General features: G+C 41.7%; 1 protein-coding gene across 6 annotated transcripts in view; it reads left to right on the top strand.

Moving 5' to 3' along the window:
- Positions 1 to 25868, top strand: part of TMED8 (transmembrane p24 trafficking protein family member 8) — a 31098-nt gene extending 5230 nt beyond the window's left edge. For 2 of the 6 annotated variants that reach the window (XM_081230301.1, XM_081230302.1), the window contains exons 2-6: positions 8337 to 8418; positions 14215 to 14344; positions 16097 to 16223; positions 16626 to 16931; positions 18189 to 25868. In XM_081230301.1, the coding sequence (XP_081086427.1) occupies positions 8337 to 8418; positions 14215 to 14344; positions 16097 to 16223; positions 16626 to 16931; positions 18189 to 18406 (863 nt within the window). In that variant the 3' untranslated portion in view covers positions 18407 to 25868. Of the gene's footprint in view, positions 1 to 7117; positions 7245 to 8336; positions 8419 to 14214; positions 14345 to 16096; positions 16224 to 16625; positions 16932 to 18188 lie in introns of those variants that run through there. The other 4 variants (XR_014015486.1, XR_014015487.1, XM_081230304.1 and 1 more) reach the window with 4 other exon arrangements.

Genomic DNA, 25868 nt, shown 5'->3' with positions numbered 1-25868 from the left:
GGGCAATTTGTCAATATCTTTCAAAATTACAATATATGTCCTCATTGATCCATTTTTTTCCAGGAGTTTATCCTATAGATCACACACTTATTTAATGACACAGACACAAGGTTATTATAGCATTGCTTGTAATGGTAAAAGATTGGAAAGGACATAACTGTCAATAGGGAAGTGGTTAAATAAATTATGGAATATCCAGCCATTGAAATATTAATCAGCTGTGGAAAAGAATGAGGAAGTTTTTTATATATAGTTATGGAAAAGTCTCTGAGATGTTAAGTAGAAAAAACAACGTGTAGGGCTTCCCTGGTGGCGCAGTGGTTGAGAGTCCGCCTGCCGATGCAGGAGACACGGGTTCGTGCCCCGGTCTGGGAAGATCCCACATGCTGCGGAGTGGCTGGGCCCGTGAGCCATGGCCGCTGAGCCTGCGCGTCCGGAGCCTGTGCTCCGCAACGGGAGAGGCCGCAACAGTGAGAGGCCCGCGTACCGCAAAAAAAAAAAAAAAAAAAAAAAGTGTATGGTAGCATGTCTAGTATGTCCATTATTTGTGTGAAAAAGTATATATATATTCTTTTTATACACACATACACACTTTTTTAATGCAAAATATCTCTGGAAGACTATACAAAACCTAGTAACATTGGAGGTAGGGACTGAGATGGGAGGAAGTTTTCACTGTATACTTTTATGCTTTTTGAATTTTGAATAATGTGCGTATATTACCTATTCAGAAAAAATACACACAAGCATGTCATGAGATTCTTCACTGTGTTTATATTGTAAGTTGGAGCCATTCTATGTATCTCTTTTTGCCTTTCTGCTCATCAGGAACTGACCTCTTCTGGGTTTTTTTTTTTTTTTTTTGCGGTACGCGGGCCTCTCCCTGTTGTGGCCTCTCCCGTTGCGGAGCACAGGCTCCGGACGCGCAGGCTCTGCGGCCATGGCTCACGGGCCCAGCCGCTCCGCGGCATGTGGGATCTTCCCGGACCAGGGCACGAACCCGTGTCCCCTGCATCGGCAGGCGGGCCCTCAACCACTGCGCCACCAGGGAAGCCCCATACAATTCTTTTTAAAATTGAAGTATAGTTGATGTATAATATATAAATTACAGGTGTACAATATAGTGATTCACAATTTTAAAATGTTATACTCCGTTTATAGTTATAAAATATTTGCTATATTCCCCGTGTTGTACAGTATATCCTTACAGCTTATTTTATTATGTTACTCTTTAAATCCACTACTGACTTCCTTTATTCTTGTGCTAATTTTCATTTCTGTCTAAAAATTCAACCTTATCGAAGTCTTCATTGTGATCCACTACTTACAGAGGCTGATACTGTTAGCCAGTGACAGAAAGAAGGCAGACTTGTAAAAATTCTATTTTGTTTCCATTTTATTCACTAAGGTATCTTAAAACTGAAAAGGGTAGAGGCAATGCAGGTTTCTGTTTTGAGTAATGTTAGACTAGGTAATTGGGATTATTTCTCCCACTGGGGACAATTAGGAAATAATTGTCAAAATATAAACATCTGCTTGAAGATCCTGGAAAGCTAGTCAGCTAGTCAGATAATGAATAATTATTAGGCTATGATCCATGTGAGGGCAGAAGTATAAAGATAGAGGTCCAAGGATGAGAGTCCAATTTGGGGTGCCTTTCTCCTCTGAGATGCTTTAACCCCCCTTTTCTCTGGGTTAGGACCATGAAAGGCCATGTTCTAGAAGTAAGGGTAAGTTAGAAGCAGGCCATTGCAGAGACTACAGCTCAGCTTCAGAAACATCTGAGTTCATGAAATTGGATTAAGTTAACCCCAGGGTGCTAGTGCCCCCAGGTATGTGGAAGAAGCAAAGGCAAATCTTTTCCAAAGGGTCACTGTAGTCTTCAAATTATTTTGACAAACAGTTTTGCAAGAACAATTTCTGGCATGTATCAAAAATGACCAAATCCATGAAAAGACACAATATGAACAAAAATCAAAAGAAACGACAGTAAAAATGGATCCACAGGAGCATCAGATTTTGGAGTTACCAGATACAGACTTAAAAATAATTAGATTGTAAGTCACCTATACTTCAATTAAGAATTATATTTATTATGTTCAAGGAGGTAAAAGAGAAAGTTGAGAAATTTGGCAGAGAATTGAAATTTATAAAAATAGAACCAAATAGCAATTCTGTAACTGAAAAATACAGATGAAAATGAAGAATTCTGTTGATAGGTTTAACAACAAGTTATTAGACCTGAAGAGAGAACAGTGGACTGGAAGAAAGGTCAGAAGAAAATATGTAAAGATACAACAATGGGAAATTCAAGAAAGAGATGAGACATAGAGGATATGGTAAAAAGGTCTACCATTTGTATAATTGGAGTCCTAGAAGGTAAGGAGAGCAAGAATGGACAGAAGCAATGTTTGATAAGATAATAGCTATGAATTTTCCAAAACTAATGGAATCTACAGATGCACAAAGCCCTGTACACCCCAGGTAGGGGTATATAATCCACAGTAGGTACACATTAAATTAAAACTGCTATAAAACCAAAGCAAAGACAAAATATTAAGAGTAGCCAGAAAAAAATTACAGTTTGCCTTCAAAGGAATAGTAATTAGACTGAAAGCTGACTTATGCACAGAGCAGTGAAAGCTAGATCATCTTTAGAATACTGAAAGAAAATAACTACCAATATAGAATTTTTTCCAGTGAAAATAGTCTTCAAGAACGAAGGTGAAATAAAGATATTTTCAGGCAATCAAAAACAGGATTTATCACCTAAAGGTAACTAAATTCTTCAGGCAGAATCAAAATGATCCCAGATGAAAAGAAAATTGCAGTTTAATCTCCCTCATTAACATAGATGCAAAAAGTCATTAGCAAAAGATTAACAGACTGAATCCAGCAATATATGTGACCAAGTTGGGTTTTTCCAGGAATGCAAAGTTGCTTTAACATTTTTTTTTAAAAGTCAGCTGTATAATCACCATTTTAATACAGTAGAGGATAAAAATTATCAGTTTAGTAGAAGCAGAAAAAAGTGGTAAAATTCAGCCTCTACTTATGATTCAAAACTCTTAGCAAACAAGGAATAAAAGGAAACTTTCTTAATTGGATAAAGCATATCTACAAAATCCCTACAAGCAGCATCAAACTTAATGGAGAAATTTTAAAGTTTTCCTTTTGAGATTAGGAATAGGACAAGGTTGTCCACTCTCACCACTTGCTTTTCATCATTTTACTGGATATTCTAGCTAGAACAGTCAGGCAAGAAAAATAAAATATATGAGGATTATAAAGGAATCCTATTCAGCCTGTTGTTTGCAGATGATGATTGTGTACATGGAAATCCAAAAGAATCTATAGATAATTTATTGAAATTAATAAATTTGTCCAGATTGTTGGATATAGGTCAATATGCAAAATTCCATTGCATTCATGTATACTAGCAAAGAAGTTAAAAAATATATATATATGTAATTTACTATAGAGTAAAAAAACTTCAAATACCTAGGAATAAATCTCACAAAATATATGCAAAAACTTTATGCAGAAGATTATAATACATTACTATTGAGAGAAATTAAAGAATAAGTAAATGGAAGGATCTACCATATTCTTAGTTTGGAAGACTCAGTATTGTAAAGATGTCAATTCTCCCCAAATTGATTTATAGATAAAATACAATCCCAATAAAAATCCTTGAGGGTTTTGGTGGGCCTTTTGGGTGGAGTTTGACAAGCTGGTTCTAAAATATATATAGAAATGAAAGGCCATTACCAAAGAAATGAAAGGCCAATACCAAAGACACTCAGGTAGGAGCAACAAGATGGGAAGATTTGGTCTATCAGGTATCAAGACTTTTTAAAAAAAGTTTTATTGAAATATAGTTGATTTACAATCAAGACTTATTTTAAGGCTTTTACAGAATAGCCCAGTTAAGCCCTAGGAATAGAATAAAAGCCTAGAAACAAAATCTTTCATTTGCAGCAAAGATTGTACTGTAGAGTAGTGGGGCAAGAATGGTAAATATTGCTGGTAAAACTGAACATCCTAAGAGAAAGAAGGAAAAGAAAAAAAACCTTGATCCTTATCTCACACACCATAAACACAAAAAATCAACTCTAGTTGGATTGTAGATCAAAATGTGAAAAAGAAACACAATAAACTCCTAGATGATAATAAAGGAGAATATTTTCTTGATCTCAGTGTAGGGAAAGACATCTTAAACAGGACACACAAAGACTAATAACGGAAAAGATTGATAAATTTTGACTACATTAAAATTAAGAACTTTGGTTCATCAAAGGACAGACACCATTAGAAGAGTGAAAAGGTAAATCACAGAGTGGAAGTAGGTGTTTATAACATACAATTGACAAAAATTTGTATCCAGAACTATAAATAATAAAATGACAATCCAGCGCTCAGCTTTTGGCTCAGAGGAGGCCAAGGTGCAGCTTTCTTTGGTTGTCCCTAATCCGGGTTCACCTGACACCAGCTGCCTGGATCCCACCACGCCTTGTTTCTTTTTGCTTGAATGCATTATTTTCTGTCTCTGACAGTTGTCTCCTCTGCTTAATCATCTGCTTTTGCATGGCATGCAAAGGCTTCTTCCAAAAGGTAGCATCAGTCCCTGACCCACTGAGGCTCTTCGCAGTTTGTTTTGGTCTCTGGGACCAAACCCAGACTTGGGGGAAGAGAATTGGAAACTGTGGGGCAGATGTTCACCCCAAACCAATAGCCAACATAGTGTTCCCTGGTCACAGGACTGCCCCTTCAAGGCTGTGGACAGGCAAAGTTCTTAAGAGAGGGTTGTAGACATCTCTAATATAACATAATTCTCTATAACAGGGAAAGATTGGAAACAGAGTCTAGCTCTAACAATAGGGGCTTGGGGATTGGTTAAAGAAATTATGGTACAGCCTATGGGATAATATGCAGCCATTTAAAATTATTTTTTTAGTCCCCCCCCCCTTTTTTTTTTTTTTTTCAGTACGCGGGCCTCTCACTGCTGTGGCCTCTCCCGTTGCGGAGCACAGGCTCCGGACGCGCAGGCTCAGCGGCCATGGCTCACGGGCCCAGCCGCTCCGCGGCATGTGGGATTCTCCCGGACCGGGGCACGAACCCATGTCCCCTGCATCGGCAGGCGGATTCTCAACCACTGCGCCATCAGGGAAGCCCTAGTCCCATTTTTATTGACCCTGAAAAATTTTCATGAATAATGTTCAATAACATTAGGTACCTGTCCTTTCAGAAATATAGGTATATAAATAGAATTTTTATAAAATATTTATATAATATATACATATATAAGTATTATATATACATTTATATTTGTACTGAGCCCTAGAATGAGTAGAAACTATGAAACATTAATGGAATAATTAATGAAAAGCTGTATTCATACCCGAGCTAGTAGGTATTATAGTCCAACTGATCAACTCATGGTACAGTATTGTCCAGTAGAAACTGTGGTCTCCATGCCCCACCCAAAGTTGATTGCTGGGGATGGGGGGGAAATATATAAATATATAGATGTATATACGTATACATTTATCTATATATGTAATACATATAAATATGCACATATATGTGTATGTATATGTATAAATATATTTCTGAAAGGATATGCACCAAAATGTTAACAATGATTATTTTTGGCTAGTGGGATTGTGTTTGGTTGTTTTGTTTATTTTTTGTCTGTATTTCCTGATTTTTCTACACTGAATAATGGATTATTTGTATATTAAAGTCTGGAAGGGTAAATGCAGAGTGTTTTCTTATCTGTACTTAATTTGTTCTACAATGCGCAAAGCATGTACTTGTGTCATTTCAAAAACCTAATTTAAAATCAATAATACGGATACATGAAGTCCTGCATTTAAGTTAAGAAGTCAGTTATTTTCCAAAAATCTGTTTCAAAAATAGAGCATAGGAGAGACTGAGCTTGGAATAAGTTTATTTTTATAAGCCCTTGGAGATCTTGATTGACTTATTTAGGCCAACGGGGTAAGTTTGCAGTTAAAAAAAATCTAGTGCCCAGTTAATGTCTTACGTCAAGAAATACTGTGTCCTTATTAAGAGATGATTGTCTCCATGTACTCTGCATGGTTTAGAACTCATCTGAAAAAGTTGTCCATTTTAGCTCTTTTCTTGAAATGGAACAAAGAGATGATGGAGAGAACTGGAGATGGTCGGCCTGGGAAGGAACTTGCAGGAAATGTGATAGCAGGCTGTAAATATTTGAAAGGATATTGTGGGGAGTAGTGATCGAAGAGCAGAATTTATTAGGAAGCAAATTTTACTTAGGTCAACATAGGGAAGAACTTTCTATTCTCATTATCTCTTGGTGAAAAAGGGCCTCTTCACGGACTAGGGGACCCTGGGGAACATCTGACTTTTGCCTTAGACTCAGTTCCTTTGTTGAGAGGTGTAAAGAAAACCTCAGTCCTCCTGTGTTTCTCCTTTACTCTGTCACACAGCCACACTATCAACACTTCTGACACCAGATGTGTGGAGTTTTTTCCCCACACCAAGCAATTCTGCAACACCAGCTGGGTGTCCTACAATTTAACTCAATGCTAAACACCGTCTACCTGGAGATAATGTCAGATCCCACTGGTTAAGGGCTCAGTCCTACAAGGTTGCTCCCATCCCACTTCAGATGCCAATCGCCAGTAGTAGTTCCCCAGGTTACCCACAACTTCTGTCAGACTTGACTACAAGTTGGTAGTTCCCGTGACTTCCTCCCCCTTGGGTTTGATTAAATGCCAGAACAGCTCAGAGGACTCAAGGAAACACTTACATTTACCAGTTTATTAAAAGATATGGTAAAGGTTACAGATGAACAGTCAGATACAGAGGGTGAGGTCTGGGAGGGTCCCAAGCGAAGGAGCTTCTGTCCCCACAGAGTTGGGGTGGGTCACCCTCCTGCTATAGAGATGTGTTCACTGAGCTGGCCGCTCTCCGAACCCAGTACTTTTGGGATTTTTATGAAGGCTTCGTCATGTAGGTGTGATCAATCATTAACTCCATTTCCAGCCCCTCTCCCCTCTCTGGAGAATGGATGGTGGGGTTGAAAATCCCAAGCTTCTAATCATGGCTTTGTCTTTCTCGTTACCAGCCCCCATGTAGGGGCCCAAGAGGCACCTCATTAGAACAAGAGACATTGTTATCACCCAGGAAATTCCATGGGATTAAGGAACTCTGTGGCAGGAACCAAAGTCAAAGACAAAATATTAGAACAAAAGGTACTCATAGTGCTCTAATCACTTAGGGAATTATAAAGGTTTTAGTTCTGTGCCAGGAACTGGGGGCAGAAACTAATATATGTATTTTCTATTATCTCACAAGAGGAAAATCAGGTGGCATAAGCTGTAAGGTCTTTCTACCTATGAGAGTGTGAGTTGACAAAAAGAAAATAGATCCTATTCACATACAAAAAAAAATGAGACTAAAGTTGAATCACAAATATTTACCTGTCATTTATACTTTTATGCTGCTACCAAACTGAAATTTTCAGTGTTTGAGGTTTACATCAATAAGTTATATTTTATATTGAGAAGTGAACTTTGGGCTTCAGTTTTTTTGCCGTCTTAACTAGAGGAGGTTCACCAGGGGTTATCTAAACACACTAAACCACATGCTTTTCTGAGTGCTCACGGAAAGGCTAAATGAATACACCATGAAACTTAGTAACACCTGATGGTTAAGAGCATAATTGCCTGGGTTTGCATCCTATCTCTATGCCTTAGTTTCCTTACCTGCAAAATGGCAATGATAATACCAGTCACAGGCTTGTTGTGAGCCTGGGAGACTGGTCTTCGTTGTACATTTCACCTGTATATTCCTTGATGATGCCGAGCAGTTATTCAGTAAGTCATTGGTGAATGAGTGAGTGAGTAAATGAATGAAATTACAAAACTCCTTTACCTGACCCTGGATACAGTGATATGAGCTGATGGAATGTAGAGGTGGCACTCTACCTTGGCACTGAATTCCAGTTCATTTCATTCTACATTCCATTCTGTCCTCTGTGTTCTGCCTAGTTTAACCATTTGCTTTCTGTGAAATGTGATCCTTGAATTGGGATGAATTCTGTGGGGACTTGTTTTGGAAAATGACTTATTTTTTTTATGAGTGGGTTATAATGGTCTGAGAATACTTGGATGTGATGACTTGAATAATTTATGTACTGGGCCTCCCAGAGTATAAAGTTTGTGCCTAGATTATTTTTAGAAAGAGAAAGTTGGTTGAAACTGCCAGATTTTTTTAAAAGATACAAGATAATTATGATTGTGTTCCTTCTCCGGTATTGAATTTTTCTTCCCGTGATTTTCTAGAGAATGAAGATCTAGAAGTCACCAAGGTCACCTCTCTAGCAGCTTCTGCCTCTGATCCAGATCCCCATTCCTCACCCTACAGGTAGGGACAGCAACTACTTTGGATATAATGCTTCTTGGGGTTTTATCTTCTGAGATAGTAACTGATGAAAGAAGTAAACAGTGACTTTAAGGGGGAAGACAAGATGAAGTGAAGAGTATGGAGTGTTTTGTCATTAACTAGTCAATCCTTAGGTGTGTTTAGGGGGAATGCAGGTCTATTTCAGGTTATAAAATTTTCTTTAACTCTCAGAGAATAGAACTGTAACAAATAGTGTAGTGTCTTCATTTATCTCCTCTTGAAGACCAGGTTCAAATGTTAAAACATTAGAAATGGATCCCAGGGACTTCCCTGGTGGCACAGTGGTTAAGAATCTGCCTGCCAATGCAGGGGACATGGGTTCGATCCCTGGTCCGGGAAGATCCCACATGCCGTGGAGCAACTAAGCCCGTGTGCCACAGCTACTGAGCCCGCACACACACCACAACTGAAGGCCATACACTCTAGGGCCCAGGTGCCGCACCTACTGAGTCCGCATGCTGTAACTACTGAAGCCCGCGCGCCTAGAGCCCGTGCTCTGAAACAAGAGAAGCCACCGCAGTGAGAAGCCCACGCACCGCAACAGAGAGTAGCCCCTGCTTGCCGCGACTAGAGAAAGCCAGCGCACAGCAACGAAGGCCCAACGCAGCCCCCCACCCAAAAAAAAGAAAGAAAGAAAAAGAGTGTCCACAGGTGGACTTTCAAGAGAACATGTGTTTGGTTTTTACCCATAAAATGCACACACACACACAGTGTTGGAGGCAGTTTTTTATTATGTAATTTTCAGATTAAACCACGATGATGATCTTCAGGTTGTCATTCTTAATTTCCCTCTCCACCCATCTCATCCTCCTGTCATCACTGATATCAGAGTATATAGCAGGAAGGGAATAGTAGTACTGAGCCCTAGAATAAGTGGAAGCCACGAAACATTAATGGAATAATTAATGAAAAACTGTTATTTTGGAGAATGCTGAGCTAGTCAATATTACAGTCCAACTGATCAGCTCATGGTACAGTATTGTCCAGTAGAACCTGTGGTCTCCATGCCCCACCCAAAGTTGATTGCTGGGGGTGGGGGTATGTCAAGATTTCTTTTTCTTTTGGCTATGCCACACGGCATGCAGGATCTTAGTTCCCCGACTAGGGATCGAACCTCTGCCCTCTGCTGTGGAAGCGTGGAGTCTTAACCAGTGGACCACCAGGGAAGTCCCATGATATTTTTAAAATGTTATTTCTTAAGTAGAAGTTCTCTCTTCTTACCTTTGTATATGAAATAAAACTTTTTCCCCCAGAATTCAGACAGTGGAAAATAATAATAATTAATATAATTTTAATACAGTTGGTGATAATAATATAATAGCCACCCTTTATTGAATGCCTCTCTGTAATAATGATAATAAAATAGTTACTTTTTATCAAATATTTCTGTTTGCTCAATACTGTACTAGGTGTTAAAATGTATTATCTCAGTTAATCCTCATAACAAACCGAATAAAGTATTTTTTTTAGGATGAGGAAAATGAAACAGTGAATTTAATAATTTTCCCAAGTTCACACAGCTTTAGTTTTGTTTACTCTAAAGCTTATTTCTCATAAGTAGCAACAGAGGTGTTTCGAGTTCTATGCTTAGAGCTACTAGGTTATTACATATAAGGATACTTTTAGAAGACATAGACTCCTCCAGGCATTGATTATTTGAGATAATTCATGTTCTCATCAAATCCTGTGAGAAGAGTGTCCTCCTGTCCTTCCGTTTTCCTGCCACCACGCTTTTTCCGCACATGTTGGTTTTTGTTTGTTTTGTGGCCATGGACCGTGGCATGCGGGATCTTAGTTCCCTGACCAGGGATCGAACCCCTGCCCCCTGCAGTGGAAGCGCAGAGTCTTAACCACTGGACCACCAGGGAAGTCCCTGCACATGTTGATTTGAAGGATCCTTGTGGGATGGCTTTTGGTACAGAGCTGATTTTTTCATACTAAGAGTAAATAAATTTTTTGAGTGAAGAATATAGACTATTCTTAGAAAAAAGGAGATAAAAATTTCAAGTTTTGTTTCTAAAATCTAATGTGTGAAGAAAAAAAATCCAGCATGCATGACGCCTGAAGTCTGGTGTTTGTGTTTTGTATATTTTATAAATGGAAACGGCATGACTCTCGATCTTTTCTAGTGAGGTTGGCTGGCCAATCTCTCCCTCCCTTTGGGATGGCCTCCCTGCTCTGGGTTAGCATAAACCAGAAGGCTTACAGTGAGAGTTTTTCCTTTACATGGTTTATCATGTGCATCAAGTGATTTGCAATTTATCTTTCCCAAAGTACCTTTCACTAATTCTTCAGAGCATAAAATGCTAATGTGAATATTAAATTTATGTAGCTGTGCATGTCCTGTTTAAAATATTTTTTTAAATAAGCAGAACCATATTTGTGCAAAGTAGCATGCACAAAGGCAAAGAAGAAACTACATTTTAGATGCCATATACAGTAAGGTCAGGCTGATGGTCAGATTAACTATTGTGTTCTCACATTCCGAATAGTCCTCTCTTGTTCCCAAACAAAAGTTAACTTATTCATTTGTTCATTCAACAGATATTTATTGAGAGCCTGCTATTACCTGGGAGTGTTCTAGGCACTGAAGATACCACAAATGAACAGACAATCCACATCCCGGGTCTCATGTAGCTTATGTTCTAGTGGGGGAGGTAGATGGAAAAAAAGTATACATCCTATTTCATAGAATCTAAGTTGTCATCAACTATAAGATGTACTGTTATTTTATATCCTACCAAGAAAGGAAAGAATGCCCAAGATAGGCTAAAAAGAGACCTCCCGCAAAAGCCTGCACCTTCAGTGAAAAGAGAAACGAGGAAAGAGATTGCTCCACACAGAAAAGGAGAGCAGGGCAACCTGAATGTCTCAACCTTGGCGCTGTGTAAGGGGGGAAAATACCTCCCCTGAGAATATGAGCCACAAGTCTGTTGTGTAAATTCACTCTGCCAGTGTGGTCCAAACAAAACTCTTAAACAGAACATAATTCAAGTCACCTCAGTTGGTAGCATTCCCAAGCCCTGGCAGAAGCAAATGCAAATCCCCTGAGGAGGGATTCCGTGTCACTCCAGGCCCACGGCAGTTTTAAGATACCACCAGTTTTTAGGACATCCTGTATTTCAGTTGTATTAAGATCTGAAAGCAAATATGCATCTCACAGTCAACAAAATATGGTATGTAATACGTCAGGCAGTCATCAGTGCAGTGAAGAAAAATGAAGCAGGGTAAGGGTGTAAAGAGTGATGAGCCAGGGAGGGGAAGCCTCTCCGAAAGTGATGGCTGAGCAGGAACCTGAAGGACGGAAGGAAGCCCTGAGTAACTGGGGGAAGAGTATTCTAGGCTGAGGCCATAGCAGGCCCCCAGACCCTCAGTGGGGGAGTGCTTGAGGTGCTTGAGGACTCTCAGAGATTCAACAGGCCATTGTGACTGGCGTGGACTGGGCAAGGCAAGAGGAGGTCATTCTAGGAGATGAGGTCAGAGTGCAAAGGGCCTTAGGGTTCCATGCGACAAGCTTGGCTATGGAGGCTCTTAGTCTAGAGGGAGTAAGACCCAGTCCCTGCCATCAAGCTCACCTCCAAATAGAGGAGGAGACATAATAAGTAGTGCTAAGGAACCAAAATGGGCTCTAATTTCTGGGTTTAAGAGAATAAAATAGGCTCACAGCCTAGACCAATTTACAGTTTACGCAGAATAATCAACCACAGCTCTGATTTTCATAGTAACTACCTCTTGTTTGTTCTGAGGTGAATTGGAGTGATTTAGATATTCCAAAAGATGGCTCTGTTTTATCTGAAGAAGGGGTAATTTATAAACTAGGAGTGATCTTTCTTGTTTATGTTAAAAAAGAAAGAAAGAAAGAAAGAAGAAACTAATGAACTCCAAAATAAGCCCTCTGTTTCCCCATGCAGTTTGTAGTGCTGTTTCCCAGTTGTTTGCTCAGCCTGTCTGAGGAAATGGACGATACCCTAAAGCAGCAGTTCTCAAAACTTTACACTCTTAAAATTATTGAGGACCTCAAAGAATTTTTGTTTATGTGAATTATATCTTACAATGTTTACTATACTAGTAATTAAAACTAGAAAATTAAAAAATAGTTATTCATTCATTTAAAATAATAAGGAACTCATTACATGTTAATATAAATAACATGTCTTTAATGAAAAACAATGGTTTTCCAAAGAAAAAATAACTTAGTGAGAAGAGGGGTGTTGTAAATCTCTTTAATGTGTGTGTCTTAACAAAAGACAGTTGGATTTTCAGATCTGCTTCTGCATTCATTCTGTTGTGATATCATATGTCATGTAGTCTCTGGAAAACTCCACTGTAAACTCTTGAGAAGATGAAAATGAAAAAAGGCAAATAATATTTTAGAATTATTATGAAAAGGTTTTGACTTCACAGACTCCCCTGAAAGAGTCTTAAGGACGCCAGAGGTCCCTGGACCATACTTTGATAACGGCTTGTCTAAAGACTCCACGCCACCCTTTGTTGGCAACTGATCTCCAAGAGGCCTGGGGTATTGCGCTACAGCCCCGGCTCTTAACTCACTTTCCAGTCTCTCCAAAGCCAGAAGAAATGGAAGAGAGCATAAATTATTCCCTTGCTTCTTTAAAATCAACTATTGGAATAGTGGTTTTCTTTATTTTAATTTTATTTTTGGCTGTGTTGGGTCTTGGTTGCTGCGTGTGGACTTTCTCTAGCTGCGGCGAACGGGGGCTACTCTTCGTTGTGGTGCGCGGGCTTCTTATTGCCGTGGCTTCTCTGTTGTGGAGCACGGACTCTAGGTGCGCGGGCTTCAGTAGTTGCAGAACGTGAGGTCAGTAGTTACGGCACGCAGGCCCTAGAGCGCGCAGGCTTCAGTAGTTGTGGCACGTGGGATCAACAGTTGTGGTGCATGGGCTTAGTTGCTCCATGGCATGTGGGATCTTCCCGGACCAGGGCTCGAACCCGTGTCCCCTGCATTGGCAGGCGGATTCTTAACCACTGCGCCACCAGGGAAGTCCCAATAGTTGTGTTTTAAGTTATTGGGTTAGTAGATTAACGTGCTTAAAAAAGTGAACTGGGTGTGCTATGGATATCAGTGATAGGGTGTGAATGGAAACACTGAACCGCTCCTGGGGTAAAGGCGGGAGAGGGTTGCCTTGCTAATCAGTCTGTACTTCCTTTGTTTTGTGATCAGTTTCTGGCTTAGGCAAGGCCTCCTCCCTTTGCTTCTAACAGCAGCTTTATGTGTGGAACAGAACTGGGATTCTAACTCTTCTTTTGTTGAAATTCTGTGCGGAGCAAATGGCATGGGTCCCAGAGTGAGGAATAAAAAGCAGACCTGCGGTCTATCTCAGATGACTGAGCTGTGTGTTTACCATGGTTCTCGGAGCCTGGGATGTGGTGTTGTCAGTCCTGAGCCCTCACATGCTGTCGCTGCTTCATTGTAGGCCATTTCAGCCCTGGGCAGTGGTCAGCTGAAATGACGGTGGGCCCAAATGCCAGAGGAAAGGTGGGGTGGGGGTACCCTTTGAAGGTTTTTATTTCTGAGTTTCTCCAGGACCATTGTGCCTTTGAAAAGAGTCCTTGAGGGGAATTCCCTGGCGGTCCAGTGGTTAGGACTCCACACTGTCACTGCCAAGGGCCCAGGTTCAGTCCCTGGTTGGGGAACTAAGATCCCACAAGGGAACTAAGATCTCATAAGCCGCACAGTGCGGCCGGAAAAAAAAAAAAAAAGAGTCCATTAACTGACATGATCTCTTTCTCTGGGAGGCCACAGATGGTATCTCCGGTGAGGGAGGATGCCACAGAAGATCAGCAGAAGGCAGCCGGTGCCGTGGAGGCACAGGCCTCGGTGGAACAGGAGTTGCTGTCTGCAGACCAGGCCCAGGTCCTCAGCAAGGTAGGGCGCACATTCTTACTCTCTCTCTGAAAATCACTAGTTTGTGGCAACAGAATTTAGATGCATTTGGATGGGTTGGAATTAGAAAGCACGGTCATCTCAGGTTTAATTATTTGGGGAATGATCATGTGTATCCTCCCCAGGGCCCATCACTGTACTAGCACCCAGTAAGCATCTATTCAAAAAATGGAGTGTTATAATGAGTGTTCCCATGTTGTCTAAAATCCACTCGATGTGAGGAAACTTTACCTCTTGGGTTATGTGTTAGTCTCAGTTTTCTTGTGGTAGATCTACTCGGTATTTATGGTAAAGATTCCATAGAAATGGTACCAGTAGTAGTGGTCTCCCTGCCACGGAGGGATGGGTTGTTTGTATCATTATTAACATATATATTAGAATAACAAATGGTGTCAGTAAAGACAATGCCGAACATTATAGTTACATTTGTATGGTGCTTTAGAGTCTACAAAGCATTTTTATCCATAATACAATACTTCATTTACTCCTGAGAACAACCCTGTGAGATAGGTACCATTATGTCCCCAATTTAAAGATGAGGAAACTGAGGCTCAGAGCTGTTAGTGACTTTACTAAGTCTATGCAGCTAATAAGTTGCAAACTAAATCTTTTGTTTAACCTTCTGTAAGAGGAGGGACTCATTCAAGCAAGTTAGTCAAAGTCTGATTTACCTCATTTAACATTGGAAATAAGAGCTGAAGGACTTACTCTTCAGAAACAGATATTATGAGAAAATAGTCTGGGAGGATTACAGCATTCATTTATTCATTCATTCATTTATTACAAATATAATTCTGATTCCTTAACTGGACGGCTCTCTCACTGATGTGCTCTTCCGTGTTGGCAGTAGGCATACATTTCTTCTTGAGTTGCTTGTCAACTGCTTGGAGAAGGGGCAGGAAATTAAGGCATAATCGCATGAAACAGGGGAATGGTAATCTGAGTGGTTTGAAGTGAAACCCACTAGGGAGAGACTGCAGGCTCCTGCCATGGGGCAGTAAGGGCTTTGTGAGTATCGAGTGATATTTGCACTTACGTGCAAGTTAGATGTCTGGCAGCAAATATACTGTTTAAATGCAAATCCTGGGGCTGGTCTAAGGCGAGATTGTGACTATTTATACAACATTGTTAGTGAATGAGACAACCTATAGGGTGAGACATCCAAGGTGTGCCATGGGTGAGAGAGAGAGACAGAGACAGCCAGAGAGTAGGAGCCAGATTCTCTCTCTGCGGTACTTTGGTGAACTGATTGACAGTGACCTGGAAGTAACCTCTGGATGGAAATTGTAGCAGGAGGATGTGTGGCCGAGTGAAGGTTGAGCTAAAACCCAGATGCAAGAGCTGTCCTGAGAGGAACTGAAAGGAGGGACTGTGCAGGCATGGCCCAGGAACGCTGCGCCCAGAAATGCTGTCGATGGAAAAGTCAGTAGCAAATTTTGAGGATGTTCTTGGGCAAGGATTTTATGAAGAGTCTGAAGTGGGAAAGTTGCAAAAAGCAGGAGAGAACAAGAAAGAAGCTTTAAACTAGGGAACATGTTGATGGCATTAAAAAAAAAGTTGGTAGAATTTATTAGCAACCTGTAGCTGGAGGAGAGAGCAGGAATGTTGACTAGCACTCAGACTGTGAGTTGGGAGAGTGGAGGTAATAGGGCAGGGGAGGCAGCCTTCAGGTGGAAAGAGGCGAATTGGAATCCGCCTTTATATATGTCCCGTAACCAGAGTTCTCTTGTGCAGATGGCCAAGTACCATGGTCTGCCAAGGTCTGGGGACATCGTTATGATCCAGTCTGAGCACACCGGAGCTGTAGATATTCTTTCAGCTGATTTGGAATCTGCAGATCTTCTGGGGGACCACAGGAGAGGTGAGACCTTTGGGGGTGTGGAAGGTGGTGTTTTTTTTTTTTGGTTCCCAGTGAGTACTTAAAGAAAGGCAGGCAGACAGATGGAAGGAAAGAAAGAAAGGAAGGAGAAAGCATAAGATTACATAGGTGATTATATTACAAAAGGCGGAAAAACAACTAGTGTCTGAATATTACATTCTGGATAGAGTACCAGGTGTATATATGGTACGTAAAGAGACTTATTTCTTAAGCTGAGTAGCTGACACACCTCAGGGCAGTGCTCTCTCCTTCCTTGTGAAAAGAAGTCAGGGAAGCCAGTAGGAAGAATGTCTTCGACTATGACAACCTCCCTAAGCAAAATGCCGGGTGTGGCAGCATTTCCTCCGGGTTCCTTTCTCAGTAGTGAGCTCCCTGTCCTTTCAGTCTCCCCACCTCTGATGGCGCCTCCGTGCATCTGGACCTTTGCCAAGATGAAGGAATTCAAAAGCAAGCTGGGCAAAGAGAAGAACAGCCGTCTGGTGGTGAAGCGGGGTGAGGTGGTGACCATCCGGGTACCTACCCACCCAGAGGGGAAGCGTGTCTGCTGGGAGTTTGCGACCGATGACTATGACATTGGCTTTGGAGTTTACTTTGACTGGACCCCTGTAACCAGCACTGACATAACGGTGCAGGTCAGTGATTCCAGTGAGGATGAGGATGAAGATGAGGAGGAAGAGGAGGAGATCGAAGGTAAATTTAATTTTAACATAATTTGCAGTTTCCTTTTCTGTCTCAACCTAATTTGCAGCGATCACTTTCCTGTGTTGTACCAGTCGTCCTCTTCCTGAGAATGCAGGTGAAGAGTCCCTTTCAGCATGGCAAGCTAAGTTGAGGGACGCAGGTCAAAGTCAGACCCTCAAAGAACATTCTGGTGGAGTGGCTTTGATGCCTTAGTGGAAAGTTTCTTTTCTTTTTAATCAGTACCTAGCCATGTCCCCCAAGATCTCCTTGGGGACAGGGATAGGTTGGGGGCAGGAAAAGGGGTGGGTCCGTGCTGGTGTATGTAAGGACAGTGTTTTTCAGATGACATGTATAAATCTGAGATTATTTTATCTTTCTCTCTTACTTGTGGGATATTTACATTTATTCTTGGTCTGGAACCAAACTGAGTGATTACAATTTGCTAAATGTACCCATTCTCTCCTCCCTCCAAACTGTCACAGCTGGTTGACAAGAGCAGTTTTAAAAATAGTCTCTGTGCTCTGTTCCAGCTGTTACTTGCAGCGCCTACTCACATGGCCCCGAAGCTGCTTTGTTTGTTTGTTTGTTTTGTAGTATAAGAGTAGGTTCTAAGCATTAGCCTTATTCCTTTATTTTCCCGTATAATCTTATGGGAAAGATTAAGTCATTAAGTCATTCCCTTAACTTGCTTCTTCGTGGAAAAGCAAGTCTGCAGGGAAACCTGCGTGTATTCAGGAAGGAGGAGAACCTCAGATCTTATTTGCTGACCTTCAGGGAGACCAGTAGGAGTTCGGGGTCACTCCATACAGCACTTTCAGCATTTCAGCACTTTTTCGCATTTCCTACCTCCTTTAGCTAGTTCTTTTACCTGTTGGATGAAAGGATGTCAGAATTTTCCCTTCTAAATATCTTTTTCTCCCCCCTTGGAAATTTCCAGATACTCCTGGAGCTAGGAAGGCTCTATAAGGCTAAATCATTGTTTCTCAGTGCAGATACTGTTGGCATTTGGGGTGAGACACTGCTTTGTTGAGAAGGTACTATCCTGATATTTAGCACTCCTGGACCCTTGAGAACTAAATGCCCGTATCACCCACTGGTCACTCTGGTGGCCCGAAGGCCACCAGACATTTCCAAATGCCCGTAGGAGGGCAGTGGTATCTCCCCTGGGTGAAAGCCACTGGGTTACCTGGTCCATCTTTTCACCCTCAGGTAGGCGTATTTGGTCTCTGAACTCATATCCAGACACTCTGCCTTTTGCTCATACAGACCCTGTCCCAGCTGGAGACGTGGAGCGAGGCTCCAGGAGCTCCCTGCGGGGCCGCTATGGGGAGGTCATGCCCGTGTACCGGCGGGACAGCCACCGAGACGTGCAGGCCGGCAGCCACGACTACCCTGGCGAGGGCATCTACCTGCTCAAGTTCGACAACTCCTACTCCCTGCTGCGCAACAAGACTCTCTACTTCCACGTCTACTACACCAGCTGAAGGCCCGCTGGGACAGGGGGCAGGCGGTGTTTGCTGGCTGGAGCAGGCTGCCAGCTGGGGCCTCTTGTTTTGGATAGGCAAGAGCTAAAAGTTGAGCGTGGGGCTCCTGACCCTCACGCCCTGGCTGGCGTGCCTGACTGTTGACCCCATGTAGCTTTTCCCACTCCCAGGCTTCTGCAGATGGTGGTGTAGTGCCCCCGTTCCGTGGTCCCTGACTCACGCTCTTCTGGCTTTAGACTCCAGCAAAATCTCTCTTTGGAGGAAACCATCAGGCAAAAGCCTGAAAGGAAGTTGGGTGTTGCCTTTTAAAAATAGTTTTGTTTTGGTACAAGGTGTATTATTTCAGTTGCCATTCTCTTCTCTTCCAGAGCTTTTATTGCAGATGTGTTTAGTGGCACCCACTCTCTTCACTTTTTGAAAGGGCTGGAAGAGAGCAAAGCACATTGTCCATGAAGGAGCCCAGTTTCCTGGATGGAGAAAGCTCTGTCCAGCCTCTCACCACTGCCATATTCCCACCTGCTGTTTCTTTGTGGTCTCTGGCACAGGCTGGGAGCCCTCACTGCCTTTGGAGGGGTGTTATTAGTCCTGATGGTTTCACTCCACCTCTTTCTCTCCTCTTTTCCCTTTTCTAAGTCTGTGTCTTTGCCATTACAGCAAGAACTTCCATGCAATCCAAAATGATGATCACTGTAGTCTAAGATCTTCTGGGAAGAAAAACTGCCTCCATCACTTCCTATTTCAAGAGGCACTGATGGTGGAAGGGGAAAGGGTGGAAATTAGGTACTGGATTGATGTCAGAACCCACATTTTTGAAAGTCAAGTATTACTAAATTATTTTTTTTATATAATCAAAGAAGGAGGGGTACAATCTGAGAGAGGAGGTTAAAAAAAACAAATAAAACAACACTCCAGATTCCCCACTTTTTTTTTTTTTTGGTCTTTAGTAGGTTTCTTGCATTGAGGGCTCAAAGCTTTTGGTGTTCAAAGTCTCTCAGGAAAGGTGATAATGAAACGTCACTGTTGCTGTTGGTGTATTTGTTCTTTAGTCCCTGGTGACCGCATTTTCCACCCTGTGAGCCCTGAGGCCCAGGGTGCTGCAGCCAGTGTCACCAGAGCAGTGGGGTGTCCAGGCCCCCAGCGGAGGAGGAGGCAGAGAAGGGACCACTATGCTTATGTGTCCCTCCTTCTTTCTTATCCCTTGTGTCAAGCCTGTTACTGCCTTAGGATTTTGAGGAATAATTAGATTTATTTATTACTTTATTTATTTTTAAAGCACATTTCATTTTGCCTTTGAGACAGTTTCCGCCTGTTTCTCAGAAGGCTTCCATCTGCTCTGAGCCATTGAGGGCACCTCTTCTGTGGAGTTAAAGCTGACGATTTCAGGAACAGTGGGGAAGGGATGACGTTCCACTCCTGCAGGTCAGTCCTGTGATGCTTTGGGAGGAGTCCGCCCCTGCTCAGATGGATGGATTACGCCAGCTTACCCCAGCACTCCCTGTTAGGAATTCTAGCTTGTGAGGGAATCTGCCCATTTGCCCCAGATTGTGCAGAGGACTTGACTAGCCAACCAGAGGCATCCTGTGATTCTAGGACTTCAGAGTCCTTCGCCTGCTCTGAGGAGTCAGCTTCTTCACGATGCTTCCTTTAGCTCATTCATTCCTTGTGTGGGTGCCTCACACCAAGCTTTCCCTCTGCACAGAAGCAGGAACTCCAAGAACAGTGCTTCTCACAATAGGTCTGTAGTGGCACCTACGTTATGAACAAAGGGCGATAACAGCCGCACCTTCTGTTCCTCTGGGGGCAAAGCCCCAAGTAGGAGAGGATGCTGTGGACCACCATAGCATCCCCATCCTCTGAGCGGCCTCATACCTCCATTGTTTTATATTTGAGTGCATTTTGTAGAGGATTATACTGGCCCAAATTTATATACCTTGTAAGAAGTTAGAAATTATTTTAGTGACTGCCTGTTTGGGCAGTGAAAGCAAACTTGCTGTGCGTCATCCCATCTGGTAACTGTATGACTGCTCTTTTCATCACTGAAGTTGAATCATGCCTTAGCTAATTGAATAGAATCTTTATAAAATAATTTTCTATTGAGCTGTTCTCCAGTCAGCTAAAGCCTGGCTTATTTTTCCTGTTCATTATTAACTTCCGACTTTCTCTTAAAATGGAGCTCTCAGGCCGTTGGAAGCTCCCTGGGATAACATTTATTGTTGTTTATTTTTGCCATCAGAGCCTGTACTTATTTTCTTTGGAATCCTAGTTCTGTTGCGTCAGGGAAGCCTGAGGGACTTGTTCCCATCGCCTCTGTGTGCCTCTTACTGTCTGGTCACTTTTGAAGTCCTGGACATTGTTACATTTCATTCTGTACTGGTGTTTCATTAACAGTCAGTGCTTCTTTGATCCATTCACAAAAAATAGGTAAATTAATTCACCATCTAATTAATTCACTATCCTATATTAAGTATCTGAAATTAGTGAACTTTAGGGACAAAATATTACTTACCAAACACAGGTAGTTACTGAGAATTTCATAGTCCACCAGACCCTAAGAGGTAGTCACTTCCTTAGTCTCTCCCTGTCTTGAGTTTACAGAACCAAACAATCAAATGAAAATCATTGCTTTCACCTTCACTGTCTTCTTTAGAGGATAAATAAATATTAACATACAATGGAAAGAAGGTACTTCACAGTAGGAGAGAGACTGGAAGTCTCTCTACGGAGTGGCTGAGGTCTTAAGTTTCTTCAGTTTGTTTAGTTTTGCTACTTTGTTGAGAGACGGGACTTTTAGAAAGTTTAGAGTATTAATTTTTCCCAACATTTTATTTTGAAAAATTTTCAGCAAACAAAATTTAAAAGAGGGCTTCCCTGGTGGCGCAGTGGTTAAGAATCCGCCTGCCAATGCAGGAGACACGGGTTCGAGCCCTGGTCCGGGAAGATACCACATGCCGTGGAGCAACTAAGCCCGTGCGCCACAACTACTGAGCCTGCGCTCTAGAGCCCGCGAGCCACAACTACTGAAGCCTGAGTGCCTAGAGACCGTGCTCCGCAACAAGAGAGGCCACCGCAATGAGAAGCCCACGCACCGCAACAAAGAGTAGCCCCCGCTCTCTGCAACTAGAGAAAGCCCGCGCACAACAATGAAGACCCAACACAGCCAAAAATAAATAAAATAAAATTTAAAAAAAAGAATGTTTAAAAAGATTTAAAAGAAGTATATAGTAAGCACCCTTATGTATATCCAGCACATAGATTTTAAAATTATAAACTGCTCATTTTTAAACAAAGATGATTCTGCCATTCTGTTCCTTTTGACAGGTATCCAATAGAGTATGTTCCCTGCACAGACATCAGCTCTCCCATGTCAGAGAGCTCCTGGTTTATTAGCAAGATTATTTCACTCAATGCCAGTTACCTGGGGAGGTGGTCCTCATAAAAATGTTTCTTGGTCTCCATCTTTCAAAACTCATGCTGTATTTCCTCTCTCCCTCAGGCCATAATTTCTAATGTTTTCTTCTCTACGTGGCATGTCATAGTGAAGGTAATTGTGAAACTGCTCTGGAAGGACTTTATTCTAATCTCTGTTGCTTTCCAACACATCCTCAGGACTCTGAAATTAAAACTCAATCCTCAGATAATATGTAGCTTTAAAAGGGAAGTAGGTAGCAACTTGAAATTAGGCCATTCATAGTTATTCTTTTCTTAATTGATTCATGCACTTTAAAAATATTTTTATCTGTTATTTAGGAAAGAAAATCTTAGACTTTTAAAAAGTATATATTGTCCCTTATAATATGTATATGGAAGAGTTAAACCTGAAAGCTCACTGTCTTATCTTGATCACTGGGTTTAGATATTGTTGTAAAACATCATTTAGAGAAAATATGTGTTTGCATGTTTTTGATGAGCCCTATCCAGTCCTTCTTTGAAAGAATTAGGTGAAGCCCAAACGCTAAAGTCTGTATTTTTGTATTTATTTTAAGACTGCTTTTCTGCAAAAGGTTGCCTTTTAACCCCAAAGTATAAGGTTCTAAGGTACAGAGCGGAGTGACCCTAACATTTACACAAAAGGCTATTGTTTTAGAGGAAGGGGCAGGAGTGAAGCAGTTCATGCAGCTGTGAACTGACTTTTTATATTGAGAGTAAGGAATGAAAACAATGAGAGGAAGAGAGAAAAGCTATCAGATGTATCCCAGAATTCTGCTCACATTCCTGATTTTGTGTAGTTCTTTAGTTTGCCTTTCATCCGTTGGAATTGTTCTTTAGGCCAGAAGCCTCACTGGTTCTCACTGTGCTTGTTGGAGAAATCCCAAACCTACCTGTCTTTTCCAACAGGATCGACTTTAGACATATTTTTCAGTAGGTCTCCTCTGCTAAGTGTAATCCTGACCTGAAGATTGATTTCATCTCTATATTCTCTGAGACTTGTGAGTCCAGTGCCATGAAAAAAGATGGTGAGTTTAGAAGGAGGCTAGGAGGAGTTCCAGCTGTGTCACTGTAGCCTCAGTTGGTTTTGACTATGGCTAAAAAGGGATGAAACAGGTCCATTTTGACCAACATCCCAGAAGAGCCTCAAGCCACAAGAGTGTGTTTGTGAACAAGCTCTGCCCTCTGTAGGCTGACTTCCCTGTGAGGTGTAGGAATCGCCATCTTCTTTAATCTGTGTGGGACAGTCATACACACAGCAGGCAATGGGACCAACCAAACAGACACAGTTTGTTCTTCCTTTTAGAGCTTCCATTTAGACTTTCTCCCGGGTCTAAAAGGTCCAAATCAACCACTTTAACTAGTCTCTTTCCACCTGGCCAAACGTGTAGACCTTTTAGAAACCTGAATTTGCTAGAAAAGGAAAGAGCACCATCCATGTAGAATCTCAGTGGTTGAAAAGGGAAAGTGAGTTTCTGTCTGAAGGAAGGTGATTTCATTTTTTGTTGTTGTGAGGGGTAGCTTGTTAAGGGATTTATGCTCTTTAGCGAGCAAGTCATTGTATTCATTGTATTTGATTGTGCTCATGGAGCCATGATGCATGATTCTTTGGGGAGTAAATAGGGAATGGGTGTCTAAAACCAGTCACAAGTTGGGTGCTTTCCAGCAACCCAGTAGATGGTGAATATTCCTTTGGCCAAGTCCCAATTTTCATGCACATGGGATCCTGCCCCTAGGCCTTCATTTCCACACAGCTGAGAGGTAAGGAGGGGGACTAGGCCCCCCTCCACTTCTCTTATTTGTGGTATTGTTTAGCACTGGCAGCATGGCATCCAAGGCCTCAGTTTACCGGTTAACCAGAATTAAATAATAACGTGAGTTGAGTAGATAAAGGCGATTAACCTAGGTTGGAAGTAGGGCTGAGGAGGGATTTTGACTTATAGTCCCACATGGGGGTAGCTGGGTAACTCGTGTATGACTGTGTGGTTGGAACTCTTATTAACTTTACCAGGTGAGTGCAGAGGATGTGACAATGCTCTGCTGATGAGGACAACAAATTAATTGAGTTGGCTAAGAAATAGAGCAAGGCCTCCATCTACGGGAAGTAGATTCTGTCACTGGCTGTGAGTGGAATCTCAGAGTGAGCGTGAGCTCTGCAGGTTCTCCGAGTCTGGCTTCAGAGCCCACCAAAGGAACCAGTCTTCTGTGGGCAGTGACTCTGGCTTTCTGCAAAGGAGAACCTTCTGGGAGTTGGTTCCTGGTGGTCTCTTTTCTGGGAGTGGGCGGAGACACCCCGGCAAGAGCTGCTTTGGCTCTCTTGGTACCTGGTTATGGTCAGTGTTGCCCCTTTGCTCTGTCCAACCAGTCCAGCACCTGTGGGCATTCCTTTGACATCTACCCAGTTATTTAGGCAGTGAGGTTAGGGTAGGATTTGGGACCCAAAGGTGAGAGAAACTTTGCTAAGTATTGCGTGGCCAGATTTCAGAAATCACTGCTCCCTCTGGTGTGTTGCATGTCCCTGCTGGAACCAAGAAGGCCAAACAAAACTCCTCCTATTTAAAAGTCTTACCACCAACCTGAGAAAACCCAATTAATTGCCTAAAGCCTTGATAGTGGGGTTCATTTACAGTCAGTCCTTCAAAAACTAAGTCCAAAGGCACAAGACTCTGGCTTTGAAATTATTTGTAGTCCCAGTCACTGGTTTGAACTCATGATCTGATTTCTTTTAGTCCCCCAGGCATGTGGACCAGAGTTAATTTCATGGCTGTTCTTCACTCTTAAGAGATAAGGAAAAGGTGCCCCAGAAGTCTAGAGATACAGGCTTTTTCAAAATTAAATTCCACAGTTTTCCGTCATTTTAAGCAGATAGTTTTGACTTACCTAGGGATAAAATAGTATATGTGAAATGATTTCCAGGGGACAAAATGTATTTTCTAAATGTTCTGATATAGGGTCATGAACAATTGTTAAGTTTCGGTTTGCAATATTATAGTATATGGGATTACAGAAGAGCCCTTAACTCACCGTCATGTAAAGGAGCTCTCTTCCTGAACTCTTTCTCTCACTCAGGTTTGAAATGCCTCATCTGTAATGTTACCTGTAAGTGATTGTTATTGTTGGTTTTCAGGTTCAGGCAAGAATCATCTGGAAAACATTATCCTAATTCCTTCTCCCATGTCCTAAGCAGTACATTTTACTCAGAAATTCTGTATTAAAAACACTAGCAGCCCTTTCTGAGATTATTGTCCCGTAAATGAATTTGTTTTTATTTAATCAAGTTGAATTATTTCCATTTAGCCATGTTCAAGAGCAAGTAAAGCCTGGAGAAAGCAATCCAGTAACCCATGAATCTGGTGTACCCATTTCCCTTAATAATGGGAAGTGTTTTGAAATCCCCAGAAGAAAGCTGCTTTGTAATTAAAGTGATGGATTATAAGGAAGCCAGACTTTGGGTAAGGGTTTTCCTAAACTACTTTATGCCATTTAGCTTATGTTTCTGAAAGGCCTGCTTTGGTGCCATGCACTGAGATCTATCAGTTGATTGAAAGATGATCACGCTTTCTTGGTAAATATTTAAGCAACTGGCAACCACAACGGCATTCTTTCCTTATCGTTCTGTATCATGCACTGATGTTGACGTTACAAAAAGGGGTCTGGAAGGGAAACAGTGTCACAGTCTTTTCTTTAAAATCAAAGTATCCCAAGCAGTTGTTCATTGAGGTCAGCTTGTTTTACATGTACCCTATCATGAGGAATGCTGTGAGCATCTCCTATGATTTCTAAGAGCTCTTACCGAAATTGTTATTTGTTATGTCCTGCTGAGTGGTTTTTCCTTTAAAACACCATATTTTTACCACCCTGTGGCACTGAATGTGTTGCTGAGATACATAGATGATACTGAGCTATGGTTCCTGAAATAGCTCAGTTCTTGTGTTTTTATATTATGTAACAGTTTTGTGATGCTTTTATGCATTCTTTGTCTTCTCTTCCAAATTTTGAAATGTCATAAATAAACTTTTTCACTATGCACCTGAAA

Source organism: Mesoplodon bidens, assembly GCF_964165515.1.
Source record: "Mesoplodon bidens genome assembly, chromosome: 3".
In the NCBI taxonomy this organism is placed as follows: Eukaryota; Metazoa; Chordata; class Mammalia; order Artiodactyla; family Ziphiidae; genus Mesoplodon; species Mesoplodon bidens.
Note: the sequence above shows the minus strand (reverse complement) of the source record. Positions and strands in the feature narration are given on the sequence as shown.